At 42.0% G+C, this 12,390-nt stretch overlaps 1 protein-coding gene across 1 annotated transcript; it reads left to right on the plus strand.

Moving 5' to 3' along the window:
- LOC113596523 (zinc finger protein 596-like) lies at nt 1-2,694 on the plus strand. The gene is made up of 2 exons (XM_027049958.2): nt 1-177; nt 659-2,694. Exons 1-2 carry the CDS (start codon nt 124-126, stop codon nt 1,541-1,543), a joined length of 939 nt encoding a protein of 312 aa, XP_026905759.1. The 5' UTR covers nt 1-123; the 3' UTR covers nt 1,544-2,694.
- The last annotated feature ends 9,696 nt before the right edge of the window (nt 2,695-12,390 follow it).

Genomic DNA, 12,390 nt, shown 5'->3' on the forward strand with positions numbered 1-12,390 from the left:
TTTCTGAAAGATACTTACCTGGACTTTGATGATTTTCTACATTTTTATTCCACTAATGCCATTCTAAGAATTTATATTTTTTCAATTATTCTAGACAAGGAAAGTCTCCGCAAAAAACAAGAAATGATATTAACACAGCATATCCACAAGAAGGGCATGGCCCTGACTGTGCCAAAGGTAAGTTTCATGGGGATAGTCCCTAGACATCCAAACTAAAGGCCTAAAGGTAATGAGATAAGTTGATAATTGAGCACAATTGCCTGAATGTAATTAAGTTAGGATTAAGCTCTTTCCTGGCAAAAAGTTTTGGGTAGTTTTAAATCAGTGAAGAAATTAACATGAGTTCAAATGAATGAATAATAACCTGAGATCTAAAAAAAAAAGAGGGAAAGAGACAATTGCATAAACATTGCTTATTACCTCATATTTGAAATGTATATACTCTTCAAAGTTAATCTGATAACTCTGAGGTTGGGATACTAAAAAAGAGAAAATAATGGTGCCTACAGGGGAGTAGCAACATGTGTATGCAACTAATGTTGAAAATATTTTAATAGGATGCTATTATTACTTGCTACTCTAGAATTTATAGGTAGAAAAATAAATGTATGCATGTATGTGGGCAAATCATTAACCAACTTCTGTCTTCTACCCAAAGCATAAATCTCTTGCTCCAGAGAATCCTATTGAATGCACTGATTTGGGTGATGCATTTACTCAGAGATCTGCATTGACTCAACATTTGTTAATTCACCTCAGGAGGAAACGTTACATCAGCAAACAGTGTCGAAAATCACTTAGTGAACAATCATCCCTTACTCGACATAACCAAATTCACACACAAGGCAAACTATATAAATGTCATGTGTGTGGGAAAGCCTTTAGTAATTGCTTTTGCCTTAGGAGACATGAGATGATTCACACTGGAGAGAAACCATTTAAATGCCATCTTTGTGGGAAAGGCTTTGTGCAAAGCTCTGACCTTAGAAACCACAACCAAACACACACAGGGGAGCGGCCATATGAATGCCACGTGTGTGGGAAAGCTTTTCGTCAGAATTCGTACCTGAGACAGCATGAGAATATTCACACAAGAAAGGAATCATACGACTGCCATCTATGTAAGAAGGCTTTCAGTCACAGATCCTACCTTAGAAAACACGAGAGAATTCATTCTGGAAAGAAAGGTTTCCAATGTCATGAATGTAAGAAAACGTTTAGTCAGAGCTCTGGCCTTAGCCAGCACAAGAGAATCCACACTGGAGATAAACCACATGTGTGTCTTCTGTGTGGGAAAGCCTTCATTCAAGGTTCAGAACTCAGACGGCACGAGAGAACACACACAGGGGAGAAGCCATATGAATGTCACCAGTGTGGGAATGCCTTCAGTCAATATTCTAACCTTCGACGACACAAGAGAACGCACACTGGAGAGCAACCATATGCATGTCAGCTATGTGGGAAAGCCTTCAGACATTATTCTTCCCTTAGACGACATGAGGGAACCCATCCCCGTGGAGAAAATCATGAGTGCCCTCAGTAAGTATTCCGACCTGAGACGACACGGTTTTACAGATACAATGAATGTGGAAGAAGTGTCAGTCACAGCTTTCACAGTGACACTCACCACAGGTTGCACATATGGAAGAAATGGCCTGCAGTCAATATGGGAGATGCTTCAGTCCTCATACTCCTCCCTCAAGAAATGTATTTGCATTTGGAAGTGAATTCATATGTATGCCGTCCACATGGCAAAGCCTTTAGTCACTGGTCTGACCTTAGATAACACAGCAGAACTTATGCTGTAATATACTTGACACAGATGTTTCCAGCAAAGCGCTCAACTTGAAAGATACTAGAGCACTTACCGGGAATTCTTGTCAATCATGAGCAAACTCCACACGGGAGAACCGTTTGGTCTGTAATCACTGCGAAGAATATTTAGCCAAATACCTGGTGTGGTGAGCGTAAGAAAAGTCCGTGAAGGAATAAACACTAAGGATGTAAGAGGATGAAGCCTCTGAAGAATACCAAACACTTCTTACAGATAATTCAGGCCTGAGAAGTTATTCAATGTAAAATCGTGGGAAATCCTTTATTCAAAGAACAACTCTTGCGGCACATGTGAAGATTCTGACTGTACGAAACACTCGCAGTGTCAAGAGTGAAGGGGAGTCTTCAGTGTCCCTTATTTCTTAGTCAACAGTAAGGTTCTCACACTGAGAAGATAGCAGTCCTGAAATCAGAGTAGAGAAAACTTAAGCCAGATTTTGTATCAGAAAAAAGAGTGTGTGCATGTGTGTGTGTGTGTGTGTGTGTGTGTGTGCGTGTGAGTGGTGGTATTGCTACATATGAAAGTGTCCTTTAGTACTTGGCAAGTCATTGAGACTTTGAGAAAATACCTGTTTGTGGAAAATGTGGCATGGAGTATAGGAGAGTGACATGGTCTGGCAAGATCGAATGTAGGATTTTGTAAGAAGTTAAATGTTTACTGTAGATCAGCACTTGCAAATCTTGAAACAATAAAACCTGTTGCTAAAGAAGTGAAATGTTGGTGTTCTAGTTTTCTCTGTGTGGTTGTAAACAGATTCAGTTCTGCACTCCTTGGTATGTGGGTGAGAGGATCAGCAAGACTCCCCCCACCTCCCCCTTCGCCAACAGCTCCTTCCAAACAGATCAGCTCCACTCTTTCCAACTTGCCTCCGACACCATCTGTCTCCCTTCAAGCCCTGGTGGTGGCATAGTTGTGATCTTTAGCCCCACTTTCCTGGTTTCTTGGTGTCATGACCCTGGTCAGGCAAAGTCATGGAGGCACTCACTGTCAAGGACATCTAGTCCAAAATTTGGTGACCCTTCACCCTGTGTCTCTGCTACTGGAAGCAACCTGGTGCCAGAGAGATGGCAGTTGTGCCCTCCAAGCCCCCAGAAAGCTCTGCGGATTTTGTCCCCACGCTTCTCAATTGAGCTAAGTAGAAACAAGAGTTAATGCCATGACCACAGTCTACATCTTCTTAAGGTAATTCCTGATTCATGCATGCTCCAGTCACCTTAGATAAAGCCATAGCTGTTCGCCACCCCATCCCACAGACCAGAAAATAGGGCTCCAGTAGGATAAAATCCCTCAACCTATGAACTGCCACATAAGCTGTTTTTTTTTTTTAAATAATGAATGTAATGTACTTCTCCCCTAGAAAATTAAGCATTCTCACAAAGGGGATATCCCTGCTTTGTCTCCAAGGCTTAGAAATATTGTCCTTTGACCAACACCAATATTGAACCTAAACATCAAGGGGAAATACTCCAAGGAGCTCCACTGGGCTGGCCTGTGCTCTTGCCATTCCAGCTCAATCCCAAAAACATGGGCCTGAGACCAAATAAATGAGCACATTCCTGATTGAAACTGATATATCATTAAAAAAAATCTCCACCAGCGATTCTATGGTCCAGGTAGGGTAGAAACATGTCAACTCATGTGCAAGGGTGATGAGCAACCGATATCTGCCTCAGGGAAAGCATGCTCCATCCACACGTTGTAGTTGAATTGAACTGGAATTCTGAGCAACCACCTTATTTGATACCTATCTGGTACCTCATCCAGGAATCACCATCCCTGTCCCCTGGTCTGTGTGTCACCAGGAGGGAAGGGATAGGTCCTGGTTCCACCTGGGGGGTGGGGTCTGTGCTAGTGTTGGGACCCCTATGATGGATGCACACACCCCCATGTCCCAGTGGGATTTATCCATGCCCACATGGATGTGTGCTGGGGAGTCATACTGAGATTAAGGGACTTCAGTATAGGGCTGATCACATACAATTATATGATCACAGTGGGCCATACTCACACAAGATTTGTTTGAGTGGCACACGGACAGCCTGACCAAGTGGAGAGGTCCCTCATGGATGATATCTTCCAGTGGCTACGGTGTGGGGCCACTACCCAGGAAGCTAGGATGGCAAAGAAACTCCCCAGAGGAGAGGGGTTGGAGAAGGTGCTTACCTGTGGAGATGATGTCTCTCAACAACAATATAAGGAGTCTCTGAGCCAGAGAATTATGAATGAATGACAGGAGCTTGTAGACACTGATAGTCATGGTTTATCTTATTTCCTGCTAGTAGACGTTAGATGGGGATTCACGGGGTATGCCCAGAAGATATAGCCACACTAAAAACGGCTTAAAATCTACAAATTTGGGCTATGTTTAGAGCAAGTCAGTGTGTAAAAATTTGAATTTGGCAACAAGAGCTTTTGAGCTAAAGGGCTCTGTCCCCTGTCAATAAATAAACAACATACGCCTGATATGCAGAGACCATCTTTGGCTCATCTATAAACCATGACTGATCATTTCAAATGATTTGCCTTCATGTTTGCTGATTAGTTTTTCTCCTGATCAAATCCAATGCTAGGAGCCCTTTTATGATATGTTTTTTTTTCATTTCAGCTATTGTAATTTTCAACTCCAGAATTTCTATTTAACTCCATTTTATAATTTATGTATTGAAACTCTTGATTTGGTAAAAGCACGTTCTTCCTGGTGTCCTTTATTTTTTTTTAAAGCATCATTAAAATACTACTTTTAAAGCCATGTCCTTAGGGGCAGTGTCTTCAATTTCCTTACTTCCTCTCTCCATCCCCAGAATGAACTGTACTTCATTGCTTTTTTTGTTTGTTTCAAATTGTTATTTAAATATAGTTAGTTCACATATGGTGTAATATTGGTTTCAAGAGTAGAACTCAGGGATTTATCACTTACAGATGACACCCGGTGTCTAGGATGAGCATCCCAACAAGTGCCCTCTTTAATGCCCATCACCTGATTAGCCCATCCCCCCATCTCCCTCTCCTCCAGCAACCCTCAGTTTGTTTTCTCCAGTTAAAAATCTCTGTGGTTTGCTTCTCTCTCGCTCTCGCTCTCGCTCTCTCTTCCTTCCCCTACATAGAAGTACTAAAAAAGAGCTGGGGGGTGAGGGTGGGACTCCAATACACATAATGTAAATGCCTTATAGTATAAGAAAAGGTTTATAATGAAAATAAGAACTGTTCTAGAGACGAAGAATACCAATAAGCAGTACACATTAACAGCCCTGGTCCCATAGGTCAAGCCACGAGGGTTTGTTTTTTTTTTAAACACTCAGTCTGGACCTCCATATCCAAATAGGTAATATGTAAATAGTTGTGCTTAGATAGGTTTAATAAACAAGACTATAATAATGAGATATGCAAAGAACTATGGAAATTAATAGTTTTAAGCATGCATTGAACATTAAAGAGAAATACACAGAAATTGAATACATTAATGAAAGAGTATAAATCACAAATAAACATGTAAAGCAAACAGAATAAATAAATATCCAGAAATATAAGAATAAATAAATGATTGCTATCTGGTAGCAAATTTTACAGTAGAATATCCACCAAGGCAAATCAAGGAATAGTTTCTATTCTCTATGTACAGACCACTTCTAAATATTATTGTCATTAGATTTCTCAAAAGAGATATAAATTGATTTTCCTCTTCTGCAGGAGCCCGAACGACTCCATTCAAATGTATTTTCTCATCCTTTCCCAGACATGCATATAGTTACAAATTAAGGCAAAGGAAGGAGAACTTACTTCCTTTAAAGAGCAAAGTAAGAATTACACCAATTTCTCAACAGAAGTGAATAAAAGTCAATGAATTATCAATAAGGTGCTCAAAAAGGTTAATTATCTGTCAGAATTCTAAAGTTAATGAAAAACCCTTTAAAAAAACAGTATTAAAGACATTTTCATCTGAGAACATATAGTACTTTCCATAGAAAGGCGCTCTTCAGATAAATGAAAGTTATCCCAAATGATGGAAAACTAAAGATAAAGGAAAGGATACAGAAGAACAAAAAAGGCACGTTTTCATGTGATTAAAAACGATTAAGTTTTGTGTAGCACTGTTAATTTTTTTAAAAACTCATGTATGGCATACAAACACACACAAATATATATATATATATATATATATATACACACACACACACACACACATACATACGTATATACATACGTATGTGTGTATATGTGTGTATATATATATATATATATATTTCCTTCTTCGTGGGTTATGTACTGTCATACCACTGTGTTAGTTTATATATTGTACTGTAATGTAATTGTACTATGTTATTAAACTATCATGCTGGTGTTACGGTACATAATTACAGTTAAAACCCAAAGAGATGTAAAATACTAGTTCATACTTCATATTCATATTTAATAACCCAAGGGTGTAAGTCTTCCTTTATGAATAATTACTGGACATATAAATGAATGAAATTACCCAACTAAAGATGTAGAATGGCAGAATGGATTAAAAATTTTAAACAGAAGGACAAACAAAATCATGATGCAATTATATAATGTCTACAAGAGATTCAACTTAAATCTAAAGCTACAACTAGGTTAAAAGTTAAAGGGGGGAAAAGATATGCCATGGAAGTAGTCACCAAAAGAGAGCTAAGGTACTTATTTTAATATCAGACAAAACAGACATCAAGTCCAAAACTGTTACAATAGATAAACACGGAATATATATATTAATGTTTATTTATTTTTGACAGAGAGAGACAGAGCATGAGCAGGGGAGGGGCAGAGAGAGAGGGAGACACAGGATCTGAAGCAGGGTCCAGGCTCTGAGCTGTCAGCACAGAGCCGGATGCAGGGCCTGAACTCACAGACCACGAGATCATGACCTGAGCCAAAGTTGGACACTCAACTGACTGAGCCACACAGGCACCCAAGGATACTATATATTGATTAAAGAATCTGTAGTATAAGGAGATATAATACTTATAAATATATATGTGACAAATATTAGAAGTCCCAAATATATGAAGCAAACATTGACAAAATCAAAGGGAAAAAAGGAAATACTTCCACAATAATGGAGACATCAATACTTATTTTCAGTAATGGATACAAGAACCAGATAGAAGTTCTGTATAGAAAGAAAGTGACTTAAATAGCAGCATATCAGTTAGTCCTCACAGATATATGATACACTCCACCACCAACAGCATAACAAATCAAGCACATGGGGAACATTCTCTGGACCAGACCATATGTTTGGCTGCAAAAAACTTTTAATAAATTTAAAGAGATTGAAATCATACAAAGTACTGTTTCTGCTCATAATGGAAAATAAATAGAAATCGAGGACAGAAGGAAAACTGGAAAATTTGCAAATATGTGGAAATAAAACAATATACATATATTTTAATTTTTAATGTTTACTTATTTTTGAGGGGGCGGTGACAGAAAGAGAGACAGAGAATCTGAATCAGGCTCCACGCATTAGCACAAAACCTGACTTGGGGCCTGAACTCACTAACCATGAGATCATCACCTGAGCCAAAGTCAGACATTAAACCGACTGAGCCAACCAGGCCCTCCAACAACATATTCTTTTTTTTTTTTAGTTTATTTACTTATTTTTGAGAGAGTGTGAGCATGAGCAGGGGAAGAGCATGAGAGAGAGAGAGAGAGAGAGAGAGAGAGAGAATCCCAAGCAGTCTCCACACTCAGTGTAGAGCCCGACGCAGGGCTCAAACTCACAAATTGTGAGATCATGACCTGAGCCAAAATCAAGAGTCACTTAACCAACTGCAACACCCAGGCGCCCCCCAACAGCATTTTCTTAACAACCAATGAGACAAAGGGGAAATCACAAGGGAAATTAGAAAACATCTCGAGACAACTGAAACAAAAACACAATATTCTAAAACCTGTGTGATGCAGTGAAAGCGGCACTAAGAGGGAAGTTCATATATGGAAACACATAAAATGAAATCTTATCTAAACCTAATAACCTAATTTCACATCCTTATAAACCAGGAAAAGATGAGCAACCTAAACCTAAGGATAGAAGAATGAAGAAAAATCATAAAGATTAGAGGAGAGGAAAAGAAAGAAAAGTGACATAGGAAATATGTTAGGGGAGGTGGGGTGGCTCAGTCAGTTAACCATCTGACTTTGGCTCCAGTCATGATCTCATGATTCAGTTCAAGCCTCACATTGGGCTGTCAGCCCAGAGTCGACTTTGGATCCTCTGTCCCCTTGCATCTCTGCCATTCCCCCACTCGTTCTCTCCCTCTCCTCCCCCCTCTCTCTCTCTCATCCCCACACCCTCCCCAAAATTAATAAAGGTTAAAAAATTAAAAAAATATTTTAGAAGTCAGTATTTGAAAACAAAACAAAAGACAAAATTTTAGGTACATTACACATAAAGAGAGGACTCAACTAGCAGAATGAGAAATGAAGTGGGGTTATGTCAGAGTGACAATATAAAAAGTATTACAAAATGATTTGAATATTTGTATGCTAACAAATTAGGTAACCTAGATGAAACCAAAGTGATTTCCATGGGGATCCATTTCACGGACTTTCCTTTATGTCCATGATTTTGAGGGATTGTTTGTATGTGTGCTAGCAATGTGTGGGGTATATGTGTGTGCGAATATTATTTTGGGACACTCTTCCAACACCTGGATCTCTCAGGATGCACAGGCATCTTTCCCTGGTGACACCCCCCGCCCCATTGGCTATCCAAACTCAGTAGCCCCCACCATGAACCTCCACCAGCAGGAGGCCTCTAATTTCCTTAGAAGCCAGAATGGAAGTGCTTGTCCAATTCAGGAGGCAGACACGATGCGGAACCTTTCTAGTAGTTGTTCTGATGGAATCAAAGCATCAAGGTGATATAGCCATGTAGTTTTTCATCACCACCCTGAGGTGGAGGACCACTTCCAATGAAAATTGAATTCTTTTCTTTCTCACATTTTTAAAGAATGGACTAAGGTCTTAGAGTTTCTGTTTCTCTCTTTGCTGTGTTTGTCATGAATGCGTCCTTGGTGGTGAGGAAAGAGTAGTGGCTATTCTCTCTGTGTTGTGTGTTCCCACAGCATCCACACAGGCTGATGCCCATGTATACCACCAAGAGGGCATCTGTCCTGGAATCACACCTCCTGGGTGAGCCTCCTAGCATGACACCTGATATAAGAGCACTGTACCCATCAGCTTATCCCTCACAGAAGAGAGGAGAATTGCTTTTGAAACAATAGCATAGCCCTCCTTGTCCACTTGCTAGGTCCTGGCAGGGGCTGAGGATACAGAACCAGTGAGAGAAGCAAGCGGGTGTCATTGGAGTCTGAAGATGGTAGGCTCCAGACCCGGGAAGAACGGACATGTCAGGGTCAGGCACTCAGACAGGAGTAGGTGTCTCATCCTGGAACAGGGGTGAGCTTTGTGCTCCAGCAAGGTCTGGAATGGATTGGCTCATGTCACTACATTAAATAGGGGGACTTGATTTTTTTCAGACCAGTCATGTGTGAGTTACTATCATCTAACACCGTCCAGTGAGAATGCAATTGATTTTCTAGAAAGAGATGACAACCAAAGGGAGAGATGATTCCTTGCAGAAACAGGTCCAAACTTGGTGCCTACCAACGGATATTTGAAGAACAGGGAAAGGTGTGCTTGTGCCCTGGTCTCGCTCGCCTTCTCCCCCGCCCACTATCTGGTGAATTCTCCTTGGGGAGTGGTCCTGACAGTGGCCCGTGCCAGGCTGGCAAGGTGGAGTGAGGGCCTAGATGTGAGGTGAGGCCAGCTGAGGGTTGAGAGCATTGGGAAGGGCTGTGGGGATGGCTGTGGCAGGGGTAAGGATGCTGCATGTAAGGGTGGGGCCGTGGTATGGTGCCATGGAGTGAGGCCAGGCAGAGGCTGAAGGAAGCGGTGGGTGGGGCTGGAGGGCACCAGGTTGGGAGAGGGCCATGCCTCGAGGGCAGTGGACAGAGGCCACAGGAGCAGCCTCCTGGAGAAGATTGGAAAGGCCAATTCCAAAGTGCATACCACATCCAATAACGCCAATCTTCAAGGAGAGAAACCATCCAGAGTGCCAACAGCACTGCCGATGGAGGCCCTCCATCTTGGCCAGTGGGGCCGCTAGCTTTTGCACTGCTGTGGGAGAAAGGTGATCGCTTGGATGACACTCAGAAATGCCCCGCCGATAGGATTCCACCTTGTTCCTTGGCTCTGGCCCTTCAGGATCTGAAAGACATCCCCCTGACACAGTGTCCATGGCTAATGCCAGCCAGGACATGAGAAATGGTGGCAATCACACCAATATTCCCCAATGGGAGAAAAAGCTAAATAGAATGTCCAAGTTGGTGGGCAAGAAGAAAGAGCCCCAAACGAGGAGAGTCGGAGACAGGGAGCCCCCTGCATCAACACAGGGACTTGTCAGGAACAGCGATTTGGGTCACAAGACCAAGTGCCAAGGCATCTAGTCCCAAGGGGACATGGAGCATAGGATCCCATTCCTCCGAATGTCCTAGCAAGCATAGTTACCATCCTAGAGACAGAAAGGGGAATGGGGAGGGCAGGGCAGGGTGTGGAGTGAAGGGACATTGGAAATAGGTCATGGACACACTGTTCCCATTAGGAAAGTGAGAAGCTTGAACACAGAGGACTGAAGGGGCTGAAGGGGCCCCCAACCACAGGAACATACATGATGCCAGGGGCCCCAAAAGCTTCTGGGTAGGCAAATAAGAAAAGCGAGGTTATGAATGAAACAGGCATACACACACATGTCTCTTTTTCCTAGAATAAAGATGATTCTGAAAAGTCTATCTCCATATACATACTATTTACAAATGCATGAAGGGCACCTGGGGTTTTCAGTTGGTTAAGTGTTGGGCTTCGGTTCAAGCCATGATCTCACAGACTGTGGTTTTGAGCCCTGTGTCAGGCTCAGTGCTGACAGCTGGGAGCCTGGAGCCTATATCAAATTCTGTATCTCCCTCTTTGTCTGCCTTTCCCCTGCTCCTGCTCTGTGTCTCTCTGTCTCTCAAAAATGAATAAACATTAAAATTTTTTTTCTTAATGCATGGAAATGCTAAACCACAGGGTTAATTCCTAGTTTCTTGGAGGGACAACAACACAGCTGATTGAATTAATTGGATTAAAGTGATCGAGAGGTCACGTGACCTTGGGCCGATATAAAGGTCAGGGAAGGAAGGAAGCTTCTCTCACCGACCATTCCTCGTGCATTCGGACGCTGATTCTCCTCCACTGGAGTCTGCCTGCCACACATTGTTCTGAACGTCTCTGACACACAGGGGGAGCACATTTGCATTTCAGGTGGGTTGGGATGATTTGGGCCTCACCTGAGCTAGAAGAGAAATTGGACAGGGACGAAATGGAAGTTGTGATGTGCCTCTACTCACCAGGTTAATAGTCTTTAGTGTTGATGACTATTCTGGGGAAAGAGACTGAGGAAAGTCATGTATCTCAATATTCCTGAGGACATGAGGTTCTGATTCGAAGGGAACTGGACCCCAGAGTCTGATTGGTGTGGGGTATGCGGGAGCAGCGACAGCATCCTGCTCCATTTCACCACTGGGTCCGAAAGCCTAAAGAATTCACTCCGAGTTCACCGGAGTTTCGATATTCATTTCCCATGGTTTACAAGGAAATTCAGAGTGGGGACCTAGAAAGAAACGATAAATAAGAGTTCAGACCCTCACCTTGGAAGATTCCAATCTAGCAGAAGGGATACTGGGTTTTTGGAATTGATTTTGTATTTGAAAATGGCTTCCTTTTATGTCAAATGGGCAGTTCCGTTTTTTGAGAGTCAAGCATACTTGTGTATGTTGGGGCAGTATTTCTCGTGTAAGTCAGGGCAGTATTTCCTGTGGTTTTCATACCAGAGTACATTTGAAAGACTTCATGAAAGTCTCTCCATGGAGTCACTCAAGACCATCTCCCCTGCCTTCCCTAAGGTTTCCCTGCTGGGGGTGGGTCCTCAGTAGACTGTGTAGAACATGCAGGAAGGAGAGGTCATGCAGGCTGAAGACTGTATTTGACCTGGAGGTCATGACGCCCCCTCATGCCTGTTGGGAGAAGGGGTACATGAAAGAGTCAAATATCTATGTGAATATGACTCTCCTTTCTCTTTTGACTCAGGAAATCCAGAAATCCCTATCCGCGGAAGGCTGACCTGACCCTCCAAGGAGGTGGGGCAGATGGCAGCAGGTCACACCAAGCAAGAATTTTACAGACCCTTGAATGCCCCAAAATGGAAGAGGCAACACAGGGTATCCATGGTGTGCAGGACTCCCAGGCCAGTGGAGGTAATATATGTTATTTTTCACATGATATTTATCAACGTGGATGTAAAGTTTATTTTATGTAAATACATATTTAAGAAACTTAGTGAAATTAAATAATAAGTTGTAAGCCTCAATGTAAATATAACCTGTGAAATTACATGCGTTTGGTTTGCAAATGTGCAATTTGGGGATTCTGAATAAAGGATCCAACTGTTTCCTTTGCAAATTCGAAGCAGAGATTAATTCGGTAGACTC

The sequence above is a fragment of the Acinonyx jubatus genome, chromosome B1 (assembly GCF_027475565.1).
Source record: "Acinonyx jubatus isolate Ajub_Pintada_27869175 chromosome B1, VMU_Ajub_asm_v1.0, whole genome shotgun sequence".
Lineage (NCBI taxonomy): Eukaryota > Metazoa > Chordata > Mammalia > Carnivora > Felidae > Acinonyx > Acinonyx jubatus.